Genomic DNA, 20,476 nt, shown 5'->3' with positions numbered 1-20,476 from the left:
CTCCCTTCTGTAGATGGAAGGCTGTGTCTTGGAGGTTAGGTGGCTTGCTCTAGAACACACAGCTTGAAATATTTGGGCTGGGATTCTACCCACTCTACAGGTGGGGGAAACTGGGGCAGCATAGCTAGTGACTTGCCTAGGGCCACATGTCAGGTAGGTCAAAGGTGTGGCTGGTGTGTGCCAGCCCAGCCCAGGAGGCAGTTGGTACATCTGATCTGCCCTTGGCCTTGCAGCCCCCAGCCCTGGAGGAGGGGATGTGGCTGCCCAGCATGGGGGCTATGAAATCCCAGCACGGCTCCGCACCCTGCACAACCTGGTGATTCAGTACGCCTCACAGGGCCGCTACGAGGTGGCCGTGCCACTCTGCAAGCAGGCACTTGAGGACCTGGAGAAGACCTCAGGCCATGACCACCCTGACGTCGCCACCATGCTGAACATCCTGGCTTTGGTCTATCGGTGAGGGCTTCTCTGGCCACAACCATCCATGGGAGTGCCTGTATACTTCCTGAAGTCTCCAGCCCTGGGTCACAAACCCTCAGTCCCTGCTATAAGCTAGGACTTAGAGCTCAGCAGCTGGGCTCTATCAGGCAGTTGGATAGCATAGAAAAGATTATGGTCAGAGAGGGCTGAGCCCACAGGGTGCCTAGGCCTCTCTGAACCTGGGCTACAAATGTGAAAAAGGCTTAGTCTATTGGAAGAGAAAGGCTTGGCCATAACTAGGGATGAGGACAGCAGATAAGGACTCAAGGACACCAGGGAGGCAGCACAGTTTCTCTGGGCATCAAGTTTAAGAAAGGTCTCTGGTGAAAGATGAGTTGGCCCAGAACATGAAAGAACTGGAAAAGTTTTCTTTGGCAGAAAAACAGTATGAGCAAAGGCCCTGGGGAATAGACAACATGGTACACTGGGCATGAGGAAATGAGGGTAAAATCCTGGGGAGTCTGCCTCAAACCCCAGCACTCAGTGCCCTGGTGAGTTATGAGTGAACTGTCCTAAGTACCCCCAAGCTCCTAGGGGAGCAAACTCTGGGTCATAATCCCAAACTCTGGGTCATAATCCTGTCCACTCATCAGTAAATACCAGAGAGTGACCAAGGGGATCTGGGACCACTATGGGAGGGTCTCAGGCTGGAGGGCAACCCTCACCATGCTTCTGCCTATACCCAGGGACCAGAACAAGTACAAAGAGGCTGCCCACCTGCTCAATGATGCCCTGGCCATCCGTGAAAAGACACTGGGCAAGGATCATCCGGCTGTGAGTAGAGCGGGTAGGAGGTGGGGGCTGACCCGGCCCTGAGCAAGGCCCTGGGTCATTGAGCCTCCATTCCCCCACCCCTCAGGTGGCTGCAACATTAAACAACCTGGCAGTTCTGTATGGGAAGCGGGGCAAGTACAAAGAGGCCGAGCCATTGTGCAAGCGGGCACTGGAAATCCGGGAGAAGGTAGGAGCAGGCAGGGCTGGGCAGGCCAGGTGGGCCCAGCAGCCAGGGGTCTGGGCCAGCACTGAGCCCAGCCACTGGCTCCCACTCCTATCCCAGGTCCTGGGCAAGTTTCATCCGGATGTGGCCAAGCAGCTGAGCAATCTGGCCCTGCTGTGCCAGAATCAGGGCAAAGCTGAGGAAGTGGAATACTACTACCGGAGGGCACTGGAGATCTATGCCACACGTCTTGGGCCTGATGACCCCAACGTGGCCAAGACCAAGAACAACCTGGTACTCTGGGCCAGGAGTGGGGAGAGAGAAGAGGATGCGGGAGGAAGGAAGGAAGGAAAAGGCTCTGCTTCCTGCATCCTGCTCACTCTGGCCGCCTTCCTCCAGGCCTCCTGCTACCTGAAGCAGGGCAAATACCAGGATGCAGAGACGCTGTACAAGGAAATCCTCACCCGTGCTCATGAGAAGGAGTTCGGCTCTGTCAATGGTGAGTCTGATCATCATGTGCCCCCAGCTCACACAGCACAGGCCTACTCAGCCATCGGCATCCAGGGCAAATACTTGAGCTGGGCGGGCCCTTGTGGGGTCTGGCTGGTCCCCAACCACTTGTGCACACATGTGAACACACTCAACTGACACAGCCTCCTGGGTCCTGCTGGTGCTATATACACCATTTGCATAGCCCATGCCCTGGGCCCAGAGTCTTTTCCCCTTCCTCTGCTGAGCAGTTCCTTTTCACCATGAAGGCCCACCCCAAATGTCTCCCCCTCTGGGAAGCCACCTTCCAGCCTCCAGTGATCAGTCATTTCCTGCTCTGAAATGGGCAGGATTATGGAGCTGGGACTATGGGATTATGGGATTATGGAGATGGCTGGGCTATCATTCAGAACTAGCATGTGTCTCAGGCTGTGGGTTTAAGGATCTGCTCCCCTCAGCCCTCAATCGCAAGCCCCTCGAGCACCAGCCTATGCCATGTCATCTCCATGTTCCAGAAGAGGGTCAATAATGTTTTGAGTCTGTTTTTTGTTCACATGTTCGTTCATTCATTCATTCATACATTCAACAAAACCCAACCCTGATCCTCCCTGGGTACTCCTGACCTCCTCCCCAGACCCCAGTCCTCCTATGTTTCAACCAGGAGAAGCCTATACAGGAGGCTGGTGACAGCCCCCTTTCTCCCCCCAGGGGACAACAAACCCATCTGGATGCATGCAGAAGAACGGGAGGAGAGCAAGGTAGCTCTATGGGCAGGGCTAGGGTGGTCTGGAGAGGGAGGGTGAGGCTAGGGATGTGTAGAGGGGAGGGACTTCTGTCACCTTCCTGACCATTCCTTCCCCCAGGACAAGCGCCGGGACAGCACCCCCTATGGGGAATATGGCAGCTGGTACAAAGCCTGTAAAGTAGACAGGTGAGGACAGCGGGGCAGGGCTGGAAGTAGAACAGGTGGCAGGGAAACAATATCCTGGGTGGGATCCAAGTCCAAGCTCTACACTCCATAATGTTCACCCCCAGAACACACACCTTTGTCAACTTGTCTTATAAGACCTGGGTCAAAAAAAAAAAAAAAAAAAAAAAGACCTGGGTCACAGGCCACCTGTCGCAAAAATGCTTTCTGCACTGGGACAGCCTGATTATCTTGCTCTTGGGCTCCCAGCTTTGAGTCCTGGTGGCAACATCCCACTCAGAGCTTGGAGGCCAGATCCCCAACCCTAGGAACTAGGGATGATTCCAAGACAAAGACAGGAGAGTCTAGGTAGGCCTAACACAGGACTTGACACAGGAGGGGATTCTGGTCGCCTGGATGGTTCCTCGGGGCCCAATGGGGTGGATGCTAGGATGGGCCTAGTTCCTGGGGAACACTGACTTTGAAACTACCCTGCTGTCCCGTCCACAGCCCCACAGTCAACACTACCCTGCGCAGCTTGGGAGCCCTATACCGGCGCCAGGGGAAACTAGAAGCTGCACATACCCTGGAGGACTGTGCCAGCCGCAGCCGCAAACAGGTGGGCCAATGGGCCTGAGGGGTGCAGGCAGGCACCTGTGTGGCCCTGTGTGTTCCAGTCAGGATTCATGGCTCCACCTGATGTGCCCTGCCACCCCTTCAGGGCCTGGATCCTGCGAGCCAGACCAAGGTAGTGGAACTGCTGAAAGATGGCAGCAGTGGGAGGGGAGATCGCCGTGGCAGCCGAGACATTACTGGGGGTGCTGGGGCTCGGCCTGAGTCTGACCTTGAGGAGGCAGGGCCTGCAGCTGAATGGAGTGGGGTGAGTCTCGGGGCTGGGGTGGGCCAGGAGGCTGTGTTGTCAGTGTGGCAGAGAGACAGCCTCGTCCACCCCACAGGACGGCAGTGGTTCCTTGCGGCGCAGTGGCTCCTTTGGCAAACTCCGAGATGCCCTGAGGCGTAGCAGTGAAATGCTGGTGAAGAAGTTGCAGGGTGGTGGCCCCCAGGAGCCTCCTAACCCCAGGTGAGCCTCTGCCGCTGATGGGCCCTCCACCCAGGTGAACCTCTCAAGAATCCACCCAGTAACCTACCAACCCCAGATGAGCTCCGGATCCAGGTGAACTCCCTCATCTCTCTCCAGCTCTACCCACCCACCAGATCTACTCCCCTCCCATCAGCCTCCGTCTCCAGCTCCAACCAGACCCCTTCCCATGTCCTCCCTCAGTTCCCCCTGGGCAAATCCAGGCATTCCTTTCTCCTCAGGATGAAGCGGGCCAGTTCTCTGAACTTCCTCAACAAGAGTGTGGAAGAGCCAGTCCAGGTAGGGCTGGGTGGGTTTTGGAGCACTGGGCAGTGAAGCCCAGGCCCCAGGGCCCAAAGACTGCATGTCCTGTGTACTTGCCAAGCTTGTCAATCATGTCTATTTAATCTAGAAACATTTAAAGCTCTGTGCCAGGCCTGGCTTTGGGCTGGACACAGGGAGACAAATGAGGGAAACCCAGTTCCTGCCTGGGGTGGACATGCAAGTGACCTGTGCCAACACAGTAACTGTGGAGGTACCAGAGCACCAGGACATACATGGTCAGGGGCCCCAGCTCAGGGACTCTGGCTGCTCAGGCCCCTCTGACCAGGGAAGTAGAGACTGGCCACAGCATGAAGCTGAGCCGCCGCTCCCTCTGCCCACAGCCTGGAGGCACAGGTTTCTCTGACAGCCGCACCCTCAGCTCCAGCTCCATGGACCTCTCCCGACGAAGCTCCCTCGTGGGTTAATCCTGAAGGGGCAGCCAGTTGCCAGAGCCTCCACGCGGCACTGCCCCCATCCCCAGCCCTTCGCATGGGCCTGCTGCTTGCCCCACCTGTCTCTCCCAAGGACCCCTGTCTTTTCTGTTCAATCTCAGGGTAACCTCCTCCCTTGTCATCTCAGCCTAAGCCCTGGAGGCTGGGCCTGCCCGCTCCAGCTCCACCCCAGCTCCACCCCTTATTTATTCCATCCAGCAGGGCCCCCTCTTCTGTAGGGTCAGGGCCAGGTGAGAGGCTGGCCAGAGTCTCCAACGTAGAGACTCAGCGGCCCGCCCTCTCCAGGCCCCCGAGCCGAGAACACTAAACACCTCCCGTCCCTTCAGCACTCCTGTCCTCCTGCCCCCTACCCCCCGTCCCCGGCCGTTGCTTCTGTATATAGAGAAATAAGTTATTGGCCGCGCCCCTCCCATCAGTCCACGGTACTGCCCGGTTCTCCCCTCACCCCGCCCTTCTCTAGTGGTACCGCCCAGGCCTTAATCATCCCCATTCCGCGCGGTGGTATCTCCCAGGCTCTACATCTCTGGGGCGGCGCCTCTCCAAAGGGTTCCCTGGGCTTTCACGCGCTCCTCCTGGCCTCTGAGGGATGCGTTGAGCCCCACCATCGACCCGCGCGCCCCAGGACGGAGTGCCCCCCCCTTGCCCGTCCTCTCACCGCCGGGCCCTGCCCAGCATCCCGGCCTTATGCACTGCCCCTTCCGCCAGGCCCCGCCCGGCCCAGGCACGGCCTGACCCCGCCCCGGGCACCGCCTGTCGAGCCATCCTGCCACGCCTCCCATGCCTGCAGCTTCTCGCGAGGGGCAGTGACGGCCCCTGTGGCAGGAGGGGCTGCCCCAGTTGGGGGGTGAGGCTGTCGCTCTCTATTTTCAAATGTTGCTGTAGAAATAAAGACCGTTTGAATCTGAGTCGGTCTTGTTTTGGGGCGGAGGCCGGGGGCTCCTAGTGTCTCTAGGTTGGGGGTGAGGTCGGGAGAGGCTGCGAGCGAGCGTGTGTGTGTCGCTCAGGTCCTGTCCCGCGCTGCTGGAGCCCAGATATTTGGCTCCTATCTCGGATTTGTTTGGGGGCCTCACAGATCCAGTTTTTTCTAGCAACCTTCATCTCTGAGATTCTAGAGACCGCGGGCTTGGAATTCTGCCCCTTACCAAGTAAGCCATTTCACCTTGAGCGAGTTACCGAGACTTTTCCATCTATACAATGTGGGTGACGACACCCTCCGGGGGCACTGTCTGAATTAGAAGTGCCAGCACAAGACCCCCCCAAATAAATGAACTAATGCTAACAACTCCGGGAACTGCGAGGGTAGGGATGACTACCTCAGCCAGACGTGAAACGCGTCAACCCTAGCCCTAAATTGACCTCATCGTCGGGACGCCATCAGGTCCCCGGGAGCTGTTCTCAAGTTCAGGTACATCCATACGGAGCGAACTACAAGCCCCAGAATGCAATGCGCGGCGATGATGGGGCGTGGGCTAGGAGACGCGGCCTCAGTTTACGCCTGCGCAACCGGGAGAGAGTTGGGCAAAGTAAGGAGACTACAAGTTCCAAGAAGCAATGCGGCAAGGCCCCAGTCGGGAATGTTTGCGCCTGCGTGTCGCGGGCGGGGCCTCTGGGGCGGAGCGGCCACCATCTTGAAACGGGAGGCGGAGCAGAGCTGACTGGGAGCGACCGAGCGGGCCACCGCCGCCGCCATGAACCCCGAATAGTGAGTGAGCCCCGCCCGCGCCGTCCGGCGCAGCCTCGATCCCGAGTACGGGGCTGTACGCTTACCGGGGTTGTCCGGCCTGGGTCAGGACTCAGCGGCGCCCCCACATCCGGGTCCCTCTTCCGCTGACCCCCCCCCCCTCACATCCGGGTCCTGCCCCTCCCCCTGGGGGCCCCAGGACCCTGGCTCGGTACCCCGAGTTCTTGCACCCGGGACCCAGACACTGCGACCCCAAGGGGCACTACTTGGAGCTCGAAGCACCGGTCCCTAACAGGCCTTATTGGTCAGGTGAACCCGCAGCCTCGGTCTCTCCAGGCCTCAGTTTCCCCACCTGCTGCTTGCAGTGGCAGTCTGGGTGCTGACGATGGTCCCGGCGTTTTGGAGCCGGTCCAGCCTCGGGCCTTTTAGGTCTGACAGTAAATCTTTCTATTTTTCCCGTTCTCCTGGAATCCGGTTCCTGGGGCTGGTCGGACGCGGCAGGCCCCGAGGCGCCGCTCCGGGTCGCTCTCCCGTGGGTCCTCCTCTCCGGGGCTACAGCTTCGCCCCTTGCCTCCGTCTAGCCGTCCTGCCGCTCCTGGAAACCAGTCCCTTCCCGCCCTCTCCTCACCTTTGCGCAGGCCCCCAGCGCCACCGTCACACCCCTTACCTTCGCCGTCACGCTGTTGATGAAGTTTAGATGAATATGGCATTTGTTTCTCCCATTCCAGTGGGATTCTCTGTACCTCAGACTCTCCTCACTTCTTGGTCACTCCCCCTGCGGATAGGTGGCCCATATCTCTGCCCCAGACTTCTCATTGACAGTTTTCCCCAAGTGTCAGTTGTCTTCTTCCTCTTCTGTCACTTCCTTTTTCTCCTCCAGATCCAGGCCTCAGATTTCCTTAGGTAAGGGTGAAGCTCAGAGCTGGATTATAAGGGACACAGAAGGGAACTAACAGGCTCTCACAGAGACTTTGGGAGTCTGAACCTGGTTTCCAGTCTTAAAGTTAACAGCTGTGTAACTTAGAGCAAGTCACTTCCCTCTTCTGACCTCTGGTTTCCTCATTAGTTAGAAAGAACACCATCCATTTCATAGGGCTGATGTGAGGCATAAGTGAGATGATGCATTTGCAGTAGTTAGCACTGGATCAGGCACAGAGTAGGAACTCAGTACTTAACTTTAACTGCCGTCATTGCTACTCGTTGACCACCTCTTCTTAGAGGCTTCATACCAGGCTCTTCACATAGATATTCACTTAACGAGTTCTAGGCTGGACCCTAACTACCCTCTACTGGCCCAGAGACCACGGAGTCTGTCAAGTGTCAGGGTAGGACACTCAGCTTTTTCTCCTAAGGATTGTGATCCTTGGCAAGTCGTATCCCTCTCTCTGCCTCAGCTTTCTTCTCTATAAAGTGGAAATTCAGACTCAGCCCTTTGGGCCAGCTGTAATATGGGGAGAGGTGTCAGCCTTCCCCTTCCCAGGACTTGTGAGAGGATCTTGTGAGTGCTTTAATACTCTAAACCAAGGCAAGTCTCACAGCATGAGAGAAGACCATAGTTGTAATGGCAGATGACATGGCTGGTGGGCTCCCTGCCTTCCTTCATATCTTCCCATCCTTTCTCTCTAGTGACTACCTGTTTAAGCTGCTTTTGATTGGTGATTCGGGCGTGGGCAAGTCATGCCTGCTTCTGCGGTTTGCTGTGAGTAAGGAGCCTCCCATACCATCCACCTGGGGTCCTGGCTGGTGGCAGGAGGGAGAGGGGGCAACACTGAGCACAGGAGGTCCAAGACCTCGGAACCAAGGATGAAGTTACAGAACCTCCCGTAGCATCTCTGAGCAAAGACACAGGGCTGACAGGTTGGGGTGCTGAGAATGAGGGCTTAGCAGTTACAAACTTGGCTGGGGCAGGGTCCTGGAGGGAGATTTTCCAAATGGGCTTTGGGCTTGTTCACCTAGGCCATTTCATTGCTCCCTGCTTTTCCAGGATGACACATACACAGAGAGCTACATCAGCACCATTGGGGTGGACTTCAAGATCCGAACCATTGAGCTGGATGGCAAAACCATCAAACTTCAGATCGTGAGTGTCGCTCTTCCCAGTCCCTGGTGCAGAGGCAGCCACCTTGGGAAGGGAAGGGCTCTGGGCAAGTAGCTCAGAGCTGACCTGCCCTTCTTTCTTATTGTCTTATAGTGGGACACAGCTGGTCAGGAGCGGTTCCGGACCATCACTTCCAGCTACTACCGGGGGGCTCATGGCATCATTGTGGTGTACGATGTCACCGACCAGGTACTCCTGGGGTCACATCTCCAGCTTTGCCTTCTCAGCTTTGGGTCTTTGGTTCGTTTTTGTTTTGTTTTTTTTCCTTAGGATTTTATTTTTTTAAGTAATCTGCTTACCCAACATAGGGGTTGAACTCACAACCTGAGATCAAGAATCACATGCTCTACTGACTGAGCCAGCCAGGCACCCCAGGTCTCTGGTTCTTATTTCTTTTTACTCTTCCCATCCTGTCTTCTGGATGCTGCCTTGAAGGAAGACTGTAGTTGGACTCATTTCACAAGGGAAACAGCTACAGAAAGTGCATCCTCCTGAGGCCCTGCTCCCAGCCATTGGCAGAAGCAGGCCTTACACCTCCTGGCTAAACTTGCCACCTTATTCTAGACTTTATAGGCACCTACATTTTGTAAGGGTTTAGTCAGCTAATCGGTTGCTGTGCTGGGCTTATGGCTTCCTGGGTGAAGACACTATGGAGAAGCAATAGGAGGGCTTTAGACAAAAGAGGTGAGGCAGCTCTGCACTCTGGGTGCATTGCGAGCAGAGATAGGAGCCCTGTGTTTGCTGTGGCAGCATTAGTCATGTGTCACTGGCAGCAGTGGAGGTATTAACATGGTGAAATAGTCCCACTGTACCTTAAGGTTTATAGAACTTGTCATGGTCTTTTTTTTTTTTTTTTTTTTTTTTGGTCATGGTCTCTTAACACTCTAAAGAAGTCTGCAGTAGCTTCCCATTTTACAGATGAAGAAATGGATCAGAGTGATAAGGAGACTTGCTTGGGGCTGTGCAGCTAGTTAAGTGGCAGAGACAGAAAATCTAAGTCTGCTGATTCTACCTGCTTTGTTCTTTCTACTAAACCTTGTGGCTTTGTGGGGGCCAGGCCCTGGGGACATGGAAATGCTTACATCAGTCCTGGGCCTGGAGGAGTTCCTGCTCTGAGGGGCATCTGGGCTCTTGGGCTCACCAGGAACTCAGGGTGCCTTCTGGACAACAAGCTGTGGGTGGACCGTGCTCTACTCAGAGGTCACCAAGGACCTCTAGCTGCCAAGTTCTATGACCTCATTTCAGATCTTCCCCTGATTGACCTCTCATTACTTTTACCTCCATTCTCCTCCCTCTCCTTGGAAAATTTACTATATCCAGCTCTCCTACCTCTTGCTACATTAGTTTCTCTTTTCAGTGACTTTTTACTGGTTTGCTCTATACTACCACCATCTCACACACACACACACACACACACACACACACACACACACACACGCCCTGCCCTACCCCCATCTTGTGCTTCCTGACTCCACCTGCATGGGTCTGGCCACTTTATGGTTTGGCTTCTGTCTTACATTCTGTGATTCCTGTTTAAACAGCTATCTCTGTGTTCTACCTTGCTGGCACTTTGGGAATTCTAACCTGCATGGTATCACCCAGTGAACTGTGCTGGGGTCCCTGTTTTCCAGATGAAATATGCTTAGGTAGGTGTTAGGTAACTTGCCCACGGTCTCATAGCTAGAAGAGGCAAAGTCAGTGTTTGAACCCAGGGTTCTTGGCTTCCTAACTTACCCTTCCCTGGCCCTTGCCAACCTCTCCTGAGCTTCAGATCATCATCAGAGCTCAGCATGTCCAGCCCTGGCCTCACCCACTTTCCCTAAACTGGCTTCTGCATCCCCATCTTTGTAACAGAGTTTCTGTTGGCCTAACCAGAAAACTCTTCCCTCCCCCATCCCTCCTCTCTGTTCTCCCCCCATCTTCTCTCTCAGGTCCATTCCCTTGTAACAATAGCAGTGATGAGTATGACAGCAGCTCTTGCTAATTAAGCACCTGTTATAAGACAGGCCTGCGTTCATTATCTCATGTGAATAACAGCCCCCCTGGGAGCTACTGTTTTATCAAAATGAGGAAGCTAAAGCTCAGAGAGGTTAAGTGACAAATCTAGGGTCACACAGTACATGGCAGAGGTGGGGCTTACCCGGAATGCTTTGACTCTAAATCCTGTGTTCTTCCTTGCGTCACTCCCTGGCTCGGTGCACATCTCTTCCCTAGATTATTCCAGCCACCTCCCAGTTGGTCACCATTCTTGCCAGTCTGATCTGGCCTCTACACTCCTGTCCAAACTGTCTTCCCAGAACACAGGTGTGCTTATGCAGCTCCCTTGAGAAAGCTTCATCGGCTCCTGGTTGTCCAGATTAGCCAGGCTAGGACCTTCCATCATCTAGCCTGCCTCTTTTCCCCCTCCTCCTGCTCGGGGCCTGTGTCCTAGCAGCCTTCAGCTTCTCCCTGCTCCCCAGAGGCAGCACCATCCTGATCCTTGACCTGGTATATGTTATCTCTTTTTGTACATTTCTCATCCCTCCACTTCCACACAAGGCCAGTTTGTCCCTTTGACATAGGTAAGCCATAGTCTCCCCAGACAGAGATGGTCTTGGAGCTCTGGCAGCTCCTGACATCTACCCTTGCAGCACTCATCACCTTGTCTTGCCATGTGTGTATGTCCTGGTCTAGTTCTCCACTGTCCCCTGAGTGCCTCAAGGCAGGACCTAGGCATTTGTCCCTTCTTTATGCACAGGGCCCAGCTTGGATCATGGCGGGAGGTGTACATTTGAACCCAGTTGGATATCACTAACCTCTGACTCCTGAGATGGGAAAGTGTGGCTCTAGCTCAATCGTGTTCCTAAAAGTTCCGTTTTTATTTACGAGCCAAGGGTAGGGGTTAGGGAATGGCCAGCTTTTGGGAGAGCTGGTCTGAGCGAGCAGACTATTGGTGCCAGAAGCAGGACAAATGTCTCTTTCTGTTCCTAGAATACATGTCTCCCTCATAGGGCAGGGTCTTCTCTGTAAAGATCCTACATACCTACTATTGGGCTGCAAGACTTCAGACCTTACAGGGGTTTTAAGGCCACTGTGGGAGTGTTGTGATTCTTGCTAACCTGTTCCCCTCCATTTCTGTCTTCTCTCTGGCCTCCATCCTGTTGTCATTTGCTCCCCACGTGTTTTCAGCCTTTTCTGTGTCTCAGGGGGAGACTAGCTGCAGGAAGCAGAGTTGGCTGGCCCTTAGGCCTAGGCTGTTTAGCTGTTGGGGCTGTTGGCAGACAGCTGGTGCCATGCCAGGTTTGGCTTTGGGGGTCTCAGATGGAGTGGGCCAGAGAGGAGATCTAAGCCTGGAGGAGAGAGAGATCTTCCTCTGGGTCCCTGAGCTCAGGGCTCCTGTCTCTCTCGGGAACCCAGGCAAACCCCCTTCAAAACCCCTTGTTCTCCTGGCCTTGAATAGGGGTGGGAGTTGGGAGCAAAATAATTTGTGATTCTGGCTTCTCTAGGAATCCTATGCCAACGTGAAGCAGTGGCTACAGGAGATTGACCGCTATGCCAGTGAGAACGTCAATAAACTCCTGGTAGGCAATAAGAGCGACCTCACCACCAAGAAGGTAGTGGACAACACCACAGCCAAGGTGAGTGGGGCCTGTGTCAGGCCCCCCAGGGCAGGCTGGGGTCTGCTGCCCCTCACCCCTCCTTTCCCACATTTCCCTCTTTTCTCTTTTTCCCTCATCAGGAGTTCGCAGATTCTCTGGGCATCCCCTTCCTGGAGACAAGTGCCAAGAATGCTACCAATGTTGAGCAGGCATTCATGACCATGGCTGCTGAGATCAAGAAGCGGATGGGGCCTGGGGCAGCCTCAGGGGGTGAGCGGCCCAACCTCAAGATCGACAGCACCCCTGTGAAGCCGGCTGGTGGCGGCTGTTGCTAGGAGGGGCACCTGGGGTGGGACAGGAGGGGGCACCTTCTCCAGATGATGCTCCTGGAGGGGACAGGAGGTGCCTCCCTCTCCTGGGGCATTTGAGTCTGTGGCTTTGGGGTGTCCTGGGCTCCCCATCTCCCTCTGGCCCATCTGCCTGCTGCCCTGAGCCCTGGTTTTGTCAAGGTCCCCAAGGGAGGACACCCAGGACCTTTGGCTGGGGTGGGGAGGTGGGCTTGCTCTGCTGCTGCCTCTAGGTAACTTTAAAAGATACCCCACCACACACCTTTCTTTGGGATGAGGGCTCCTCTTTCCCTCCCTTGCCCCCCATGTATGCTGCAGTGGGTTTCTCTCATCCTTTTCCTTCTCCACCCCACCCCTTCCCCAAGAGCTGGGAGCCTCCCTGGCCTCTATAGTCCCTGGCTGCAGTCAGCATCGGGGGCCAGGAATGGGACCAGGGGATCCAGGACCCAGGATCCAGGGCCCTGGGCTGGACCTCAGGAAGGGCATGGGGGCCACAGGGGCCCAGCAGCCCACCCTTTCCTCTCCTCCCTGCCTCTCCTCCCTGCTCCTTCCATACTCACAGCTCCAGCCGTCCAGCTGCGGTGGGGTCTGAGCACATCTAGAGCAGGTGGGCGGGCAGCCATGCTGGGCCTGTGTCTTGAGCCCAGAGGGAGCCTGCTCCTGCCACCCCCTGCCCTGCCAGAGCCAGGCCCATGTGCTGCCTGCCCACCGTGCCCCTTTGTCCCCAAGGCAGGCAGAGGCGGAAGGCCCACTGTGCCAGAGGCCGGGCATCAGCCTTAACCCTCACTCTGCCAGCACCTCTTCCCTTTCCCTGAGTCAGCACATCTGGCTTATTCTCTTCCTTCTGTTTGGAGCCTATGAGGGCAGGTCCTCATGCCCTGTCACTACTTCTCTTCTGGGGAATGTGGGTGCAAATCCAGGGTTGGGGGCCTCTCCCCTCACCCCCTCCCACCCAGGATCCTAGCCCCATGCCCTCTGGCATAGCTTCTTCCTGCAGAAAAACAAACCTTTGGTCTCTACCTGAGAAGCCATGTCCCTTGTGCTGTCTCTCGCCTGTCCCACCTGTGCCCTGCCCTCCAGCTTGTATTTAAGTCCCTGGGGTGCCCCTCACTCCCAGGTTCCCCTCTGGTGTCATGTCAGGCATTTTGCAAGGAAAAGCCACTTGGGGAAAGACAAAGGACAAAAAATAAATTTCCACTGGCCCTCGGGTGAGCCGAGGGTTTTTGCAAGGAAGTTGTGGTGGTTGAGTGTGGTCTGTGGTGGGAGCTGCCTTGGGTTGGGGGAATGGAACTGGGGCCCTGGGATTGGTGGCTGTACAGGGGTCCTGGCTTGGACTGTGTGTCCTAGGGTTGCTGTTGAAAGTCCTTGACCCACTTCCTAAAGCCAAGAGTGCTGCCTTCTTTTGCTTCTGTGGTGTGTCCCCACGGGCCCAGCACGGTTTTGGCAGAAAGGGAGGCGGTGGCCATCAGCTGCCGGTACCTGGTGAGGCTCTGTCAACACCCACACGGGCCCACATCTGTCCAGACTGTGGGCTTGGGCTGCAGACATGCACCATCAGACCAGGCCCTCATTCCCTTCAGCCCTCTCCCAGCTTTGCCCTGGGTTCAAGCCAAGAGTCTCTGCCCCCTTGGACAGTGCCAAGTTCCTCCCACTTAGGACCTCAGCCTGGCCTCCCAGGTCGGTGTGCACAATACAGTATGTTAGGGTAGGGGGGTGTGTGTGCTCTTCCGAGTGGACCGAACTCGTGTGACGCGGGGGGCGGGGGCGGGCACATGTTCAGGATGTAAGTCCATGCCTACGTGTCCCTGAGGTTGGGGCGGGGGTGGCGCTCGGCCCGGCGGTGCCAGCGAAGGGGCGCACAGAAACCCAGCCCCGCCTGAGGCGGTTCGCACGACGGCCCCGCCCCCGGCTCCGCCCCGCCGGCTTCGCGGGCTGGAGAGCGAGGGAGCCGCGGGCGAGGGATCGCAGGATGAGCAATCGCGGCCCGGGCAGCCGGCAGCGGACGCGCCCCCCGAGCCCACCGGCCCGCGCCCCGCGCGCCCCACGGCCCCGCGGCCCCGGTCCCGGCCGCGCCGCCCGCGTCGCCCGAGGCCTGCGGGCCATGCCCGGCCGGCCCTAAACGCGGACCGGGGGGCGTCCCCTTGCGCCCGGGCCACGCGCTGGCGCCCCCCGGGCCGCCGCCCGGCACGGGGGCCATGGCGTTCACCTTCGCCGCGTTCTGCTACATGCTCACCCTGGTGCTGTGCGCCTCCCTCATCTTCTTTGTCATCTGGCACGTAAGGCCGGGCTGGGGCTGGGGCTGGGGCTGGGGGCGGGGTGGGGGACCGCGGGCACACAGAGCGGGAGGGGGCCGGGCAGATGGGCTCAGGGCCCGGGGAAACTTGGAGCCTCCTCTCCGCAATCCCCCTTCGGTCAGCTTCTGCTCGCCCCCATGAACACCCTCTCCTGTCGTCGGCTTCCTTCTCGGGGCCCCTTTCCTCCGCCGCCCCCGCCTATCTGTGGATATGTCAGTTGGTCCCTGACCCCCTGCCCCTGCCCCATGCCGCCTTGGGGTGTGGGGCAGAATTCTGGGGTTCTTGCTCCTTTCTTTCCTCCTACCCACCCCCCAATTCAGTCGCCCCCGTTTGTCTGTCGGGCAGTTTGTCTGTCTGCTTGCCCCCCCTTTGTGGGTTTTTCCAGCCTGAGTGATGGAGCCAGTTGCCATGGCAACTGCATCTGTTTACAGGACCTACAGATCGCAGAGCCCATTAACCCTTTCCGTTTCGCTCACCTCCCTGACCCAGCAGCGACTGGCTCTAAGCACACCAGAGACCTAGTCCCCACCATCAGCTCACCTTGGGCTTCCCTACCCCCTCCTTCCTGGGCTTCCCACCATCAGGTTTCCTACCCACTTCCCATTCTTCCTCCTCTTCCTTCCTACTTTTTCCTTTGTCTTGTGTCCCCTTTGGTCTGTCTCTCACTCTGGCCTGGCTCCACACCTGGTCTTTCAGTGTCCATTTCCTATCCTTTATCCTAATCACCTCTCCTTAGAGAGAGTCCCTCTCTCTCATTTTCTCTGGGGTCTTCTTCTCGGTGGCCCCCTCTGCCTGGTTCCCTTCCTCTCACCAAGAACTGTATCACTTAGCTGCCAGCTCATTGTTTGGCCCTTGACACCCACCCCACACTGCCCTCCCTCGGCCTCCTCCCCCTGAGGTTCTGGCCCCCACCCGGATCCCCTCTGTGAGGACTGCCCATCTCTGTTGGCCCTGGTCCATCCATTTCTGCATCCTCTACTTCTGCCTCCAGGACACACCTTCCTGATCTTCATCCCCTCTGGGTGGGGGGCAGGGGGGGGTGTTCCCTTACCCCTCTCCTGTCTCTCCCTGTAACCTGTTCTTTCCTTCCTCTCGCTTCCTTCTCATTACCTCACCTGCTTATTTCCTGGTCTCCCCACTTCCTCTCTTCCTGGGACCCACTGTCTGCCCCATGATCCTCCTTGTCTTTTGACCAATCCCTCCCTTCACCATCCCCCTAGCCCCACTGCTGCCTATCTCCTTGACATCTGGGTTCCCTGGACTCTGACTGCACCCCTTCTGTGTGAGAGATGAGTCCCTACAGGCACCTTTCAGCACATTCCCCTCTCCCCATCTCCAGCCCTCTCCCTGGCTTTGCCCCCCTTCTGCCCCCATGGGTCTCTTAATTGCTTTTTCTTTTCTCCTCCTTTATCTTTTTCTCTTTCTCTGCCCCCATATCTGGGGCCCCTATCCATCTTGATCTCTGTGAGCCTCCTATCTCACTCCAGGGTAGTGGACAGTCCTGTGGGCTGGAGGCAAGAGAGCTGGGGTCGCGGAGATTGGAAGAAATTGAGGGTCACAGGCTGGGAACACTGAGCTAACCAGCTCCTGGGAGAAAGTTTCCTGGAATTCAAGAAGCCCCTTTCCAGGCCTCTCCCCATCCAGAGACCTTGCACATTACCTCTGGGGGTCCCTGTCCTTTGGAGCTACTCAGAGCTGTCCTCTGTCTAACATCGGTTTCGGTGCTTCCCGAGAACTGAGCTCTGGGCAGCTGTTGAAGAGTCAAGGATGAATAAGACTCAGGCTTTGCCCTTGTGGGGCTCCTAGGCAGGTGGGAAGGGCCCAACGAATATTTACTGAGCACCTATTATGTGTCAAGCATGGTGTTCACTCTTGTATTTAGTTGGGTGATCTTAGCAAGTCATTCATCTTGAGTATGTTTCCTTGTGGGTAAAGTGGGTTTGTTTTATATATATCAGAGTGCCCAGAGCACGGCCTCCTAAAGGGGAGTGGGGGTGGGCATAGGCATAGGACATGTGGTCCTCAATCCAAATTAGTAAGAACCAAATCTTCCAGGGTAGGACCTCAGTTCCCACCCCAGACCCTGAGCCCAGTCCCACTGGTCGCTAGGCAACCTAGTGGTGAGTGACGTGTGTCAGCTGTCATCGTGGGGGATTGTTTGTTCCAGGGGGCTGAGTCAGCGCCAGGCAGCCTGGGGGGTGGGAGGCACGACACCCGCTGCCTGCTAGTGGTGCCAGTTCTGGGGCAGACAGACGGCACCCTTCCGCTCCCTGCTGGACCCTGTTGCTGTGCCTGGCAGGCAGGTGGCTGCCCAGAGTCCATGGGGAGGGGGTGCTGCTCCAGATGGCCCTGGCTCCCTCAAGAAGCCCATGTTCTCTCCCTCTAAGCCGTCTGGGGTCTGGGAAGCTTGAAGGTGGGGGGCTCTGTGCCTTATCCTCACGCTAGTGCTGAAGAGAGGGGACCTCAGAAGGCTTTTCTTCCAGACCACCTTCCATGCCAGCTCCCACCAGCCCCCACCCAGATCTCTCTCATTATCTCTCAAACACCTGCTCCTCCCAAGAGTTCCCCATCCCAGTGAGGACACTGCTACCTATCAGATGCCCAACACACACAGGCAACTTGGGCCCCTCTGCCTCCACTCTGCAGCCATTCAAGCCCATTGGAGTCTGGCTTCTAAACAGCTCTGGAATCCCTCCACACCTCTCCACTCTCACTGCCACTCTCCTCATGCAGATCACCATCAACATTGCCGCCCTCCACCCAGTTTCCTCACTGGCCTGGCCTGCCCATGAACAAGAGGTTAAGATTTTTAACGCCAGAGTCTAAGGGGTTAGAATCCTGTCTTACCACTGACTAGCTGTGTGGCCTTGGACAAGTAACTTAGCCTGTCTTTCAGTTTCCTTATTGCAAAACGGATATGATAATACCAGTCCCTACGTCATCAGGTTATTGCAAGCATTAAATGAGTTAGTAAACATAAAACCTGCTAGAATAGAATAAGTATCATGTATGCCTTGGCTGGGACTGTTACCTGATGTATACTTCCTGCTCCATCCATCCTAAAACATTAGCCTGATCATCCCACTCTGCTGCCTTATAGCCCTCAGTGGCTCTGCATTACTTTTGGGTTAAAGTCCAAACATCTGGTCCAGGCTCACAGTATCTCCAGCCCATCTTTCACATTCCCTTCCCACTCACCTCACACTTTCACTCTGGCCTCATGGAACCTGCAGCTTCCTGAATATTCCTTGTTCCTTAAACCTTCTGCCTTTGTACCTGCTGCTTGGACTGCCCTTCCCCCATCTGTTCACCAAACACCCACTCAGAGTCCAGCCTGAACTCTGCTCCCCATCACCTCGGATGCTGTATCAGGCCCCCAGTAGCCCTGATCACCCTGGAATATAGTTCACAGTTCTCCCAAGCAAGGGAGCCCTCCTAAGCAAGGGCTGTGTCCCAGGCCTCTGGGACCTCAGTGGTCAACACAGGGCAGAAAGACACCATCTCTTGGGATGTTTTGGATGGAGGCATTGTGAACATGCCTTGACTTGGGCATAAGCACACTAGGATTCCGTTGCAGACTGTTGTGTGACCTTGGGCTAGGCCCCGCACCTCCCTCAACCTCAGTTTCTCAACCTTTGCAGTAAGCTCCAACTGGTCCAGTACCCATGTAGGAATTCCTATCCCATAGAAGCATGGGTGGGGGGCCATAAGCTGCTGCCTCAACCTTGAAGCACACGCCCCTCCCCCAGATCATAGCCTTTGACGAGCTGCGGACCGACTTCAAGAACCCCATCGACCAGGGGAACCCAGCGCGGGCAGTAAGTGATACATGTGCTGTGCCGAGGTGTGTCCGTCCGTCTGTCTTTCCATCTGTCGCAGGCCAAGCGGAGTGGGGGACGGGGAGAAGTGGGGAGTGTGGTGAGACCCGGCAGTGCCCCTTCCTGTCTGTCCCCGCCCCCAGCAAAACACCTGGCGCGGGCTCAGGGCTCGGGTTCCTCCTGGCGGGGCGGCCGTTGCCAGGCTCTGGGCCGTTGCCATGGAGACGCGGGTGAAGGTCCCTCCACGGTGACGGTTGCCATGGCGACGGCGCGGCTGCTTCCTTGCCGCAGAGACTGCTCTGGCGCCCCCTGGCGGCCACGCGCGGGTCGGCGGGGGACGCAGGGAGGGCCGCGGGGCGCCTTCAATGCCCGCTCCACCGCTCCCCCACGGCGGCCTTTTCTTCCCTCTACAGCGCGAGCGTTTAAAAAACATCGAACGCATCTGCTGCCTCCTGAGGAAGGTCAGTGTCAGCGCTGGTAGCGGGAGGCTCGTGGCCCAGCTCAGCCCTACTCGCTGTGACCCGGAGTAAAGCCAGTCAGCCACCGGGAGGGAGTGGGAGTCCCCAGGGGTCACGGGGAGCACCTCCCAAATCCCAGCTCCCCTCTGTGCCCTTGCCACTGGGGTCTGTCCTAGCACCAGGCAGCTGACCTCTCGCCCTCCCTCCCCAGCTGGTGGTCCCAGAATACTCCATCCACGGCCTCTTCTGTCTGATGTTTCTGTGTGCAGCAGAGTGGGTGACCCTGGGCCTCAACATCCCCCTCCTCTTCTACCACCTCTGGAGGTGAGAGACTCCACATCCCCCTCTTCTACCACTTCTGGCAGCGGGGAGTGAGATGGAAGAGCAGGGGCAGGATGGGGGTGGAGCTCTGATGTGGGCACTCAAGCCCCTCCCTCCCTCCTCCCCCCACCCCACCAGGTACTTCCATCGCCCTGCGGATGGCTCTGAGGTCATGTATGATGCGGTCTCCATCATGAATGCTGACATCCTCAACTACTGCCAGAAGGAGTCCTGGTGCAAACTCGCCTTCTACCTGCTCTCCTTCTTCTATTACCTGTACAGGTGAGGCCCTGCCCATGGCAGTCAGAAGTCAGGGAAGGGATGCTCCGGGTACCATGCCTCCAATCCCAGGAGTGGTTGGGTCCCAGGTTCTTGCCTTTTTCCCTTAAGGACTGAGGGCAACCCAGGGTATAACAGGGTGGGTGGCCGGTAGCTGGGCCTACTAAGGACTTGGCTCACTGCCTCATCTTCCCACAGTATGGTTTATACGTTGGTGAGTTTCTAAGGGGGAAGCCGGCCAGGGAGCAAGCCCAGAATGGACCGGACGCCTGTGCACCCCCAGCCCTGCCCCTCGGCCACAGAGGCCTCAGCCCTGGGGAGGGAGGGGGCACTGGTGCCCCCGGCCTCCTCTCCACCCCTCCAAACTGCTGCTGCGGGACCTCCCGCCTTCAGAGCCCCCTCCCCTTGGACTAGGGCTGGGCAGAGCTCTAAATAGGGGTAGGGGCTCCTCTGTCAGCCTGCAGGCATGGCAGTCAGTCTTGGAAGGGGCAGAACCTCCAGCCTTGTCCACTTTGGGTGGGGGGACAGACATGGACCCTGCCAAAGCGGCAGGGCTTGACCCTGGAAGTTCTGGGCCGCCCCCCCCCTGCACCCTCACCCTGAGGCACCCCCTGCAGGTGGGGGGGTACCCGCACCGGGAATGAGCAGGCTCAGCAGGGGGGGCAGCCCACCCCTAGTCTGCCCTCTCCCCTCCCCCAGGCTGTCACTCTAGACCTCTCCCTTCCCCATCCCCACTTGCCCCAACCCCAGCCTGTCCTGTCTCTTGGACCTATTTTCTATGTTGCCTGGAGGAGTCCGGCACCCCTTCCCCGGCCATTTGTGACAAAATATGAATAAACTACTGCAAACACGTGGGCCCCAGTTCTGCTCCTGAAAGGCTTGAAGAGCACATGGGGGCAGAGGGTCTCTATAGGGGCAGCCCTCACCTGAATCCC

At 57.1% G+C, this 20,476-nt stretch overlaps 3 protein-coding genes across 10 annotated transcripts in view; all 3 read left to right on the top strand.

Annotated features, from left to right (window-relative positions):
* The window catches only part of LOC112659442 (phosphofurin acidic cluster sorting protein 1), a 161,451-nt gene extending 155,879 nt beyond the window's left edge, over positions 1-5,572 (top strand). For all 7 annotated transcript variants that reach the window (XM_049096879.1, XM_025446248.3, XM_049096881.1 and 4 more), the window contains 12 exons: positions 234-456; positions 1,167-1,254; positions 1,340-1,441; positions 1,538-1,711; positions 1,817-1,916; positions 2,615-2,664; positions 2,770-2,837; positions 3,324-3,432; positions 3,535-3,693; positions 3,770-3,894; positions 4,134-4,191; positions 4,557-5,572. In XM_049096879.1, coding sequence (XP_048952836.1) covers positions 234-456; positions 1,167-1,254; positions 1,340-1,441; positions 1,538-1,711; positions 1,817-1,916; positions 2,615-2,664; positions 2,770-2,837; positions 3,324-3,432; positions 3,535-3,693; positions 3,770-3,894; positions 4,134-4,191; positions 4,557-4,640 — 1,340 coding nt within the window. In that variant the 3' untranslated portion in view covers positions 4,641-5,572. The remainder of the gene's footprint in view (positions 1-233; positions 457-1,166; positions 1,255-1,339; positions 1,442-1,537; positions 1,712-1,816; positions 1,917-2,614; positions 2,665-2,769; positions 2,838-3,323; positions 3,433-3,534; positions 3,694-3,769; positions 3,895-4,133; positions 4,192-4,556) is intronic.
* A 642-nt stretch (positions 5,573-6,214) lies between these two features.
* Positions 6,215-13,604, top strand: RAB1B (RAB1B, member RAS oncogene family). 2 transcript variants are annotated; one of them, XM_025446252.3, is made up of 6 exons: positions 6,215-6,369; positions 7,975-8,047; positions 8,333-8,428; positions 8,540-8,635; positions 11,932-12,063; positions 12,165-13,604. In XM_025446252.3, the coding sequence occupies exons 1-6, from the start codon at positions 6,356-6,358 to the stop codon at positions 12,357-12,359; spliced, it is 606 nt and encodes a 201-aa protein (XP_025302037.1). In that variant the 5' UTR covers positions 6,215-6,355; the 3' UTR covers positions 12,360-13,604. The 2 variants fall into 2 exon arrangements, with proteins under 2 accessions (XP_025302037.1, XP_025302036.1); XM_025446251.3 differs by lacking the exon at positions 6,215-6,369 and adding an exon at positions 6,622-6,777.
* Positions 13,605-14,468: 864 nt separating this feature from the next.
* CNIH2 (cornichon family AMPA receptor auxiliary protein 2) lies at positions 14,469-20,391 on the top strand. Its single transcript, XM_025446126.3, has 6 exons — positions 14,469-14,647; positions 18,415-18,483; positions 18,897-18,944; positions 19,153-19,265; positions 19,401-19,544; positions 19,740-20,391. The coding sequence occupies exons 1-6, from the start codon at positions 14,567-14,569 to the stop codon at positions 19,765-19,767; spliced, it is 483 nt and encodes a 160-aa protein (XP_025301911.1). The 5' UTR covers positions 14,469-14,566; the 3' UTR covers positions 19,768-20,391.
* Positions 20,392-20,476: the final 85 nt, after the last annotated feature.

This window comes from Canis lupus, chromosome 18, assembly GCF_003254725.2.
Source record: "Canis lupus dingo isolate Sandy chromosome 18, ASM325472v2, whole genome shotgun sequence".
Lineage (NCBI taxonomy): Eukaryota > Metazoa > Chordata > Mammalia > Carnivora > Canidae > Canis > Canis lupus.
This window is presented reverse-complemented; position numbering and strand designations above follow the sequence as displayed.

Bases quoted from the DNA above. Each gene is read 5' to 3' on its own strand.
- RAB1B (XM_025446251.3), top strand. From the start codon at position 6,734: ATGGTCCCGGCGTTTTGGAGCCGGTCCAGCCTCGGGCCTTTTAG. The intron at 8,048-8,332 runs GTGAGTAAGGAG...CTGCTTTTCCAG, and splicing joins GCCTGCTTCTGCGGTTTGCT to GATGACACATACACAGAGAG. The intron at 8,636-11,931 runs GTACTCCTGGGG...TGGCTTCTCTAG, and splicing joins TGTACGATGTCACCGACCAG to GAATCCTATGCCAACGTGAA.
- CNIH2 (XM_025446126.3), top strand. From the start codon at position 14,567: ATGGCGTTCACCTTCGCCGCGTTCTGCTACATGCTCACCCTGGTGCTG. The intron at 18,945-19,152 runs GTCAGTGTCAGC...CTCCCTCCCCAG, and splicing joins TCTGCTGCCTCCTGAGGAAG to CTGGTGGTCCCAGAATACTC. The intron at 19,266-19,400 runs GTGAGAGACTCC...CCACCCCACCAG, and splicing joins CTCTTCTACCACCTCTGGAG to GTACTTCCATCGCCCTGCGG.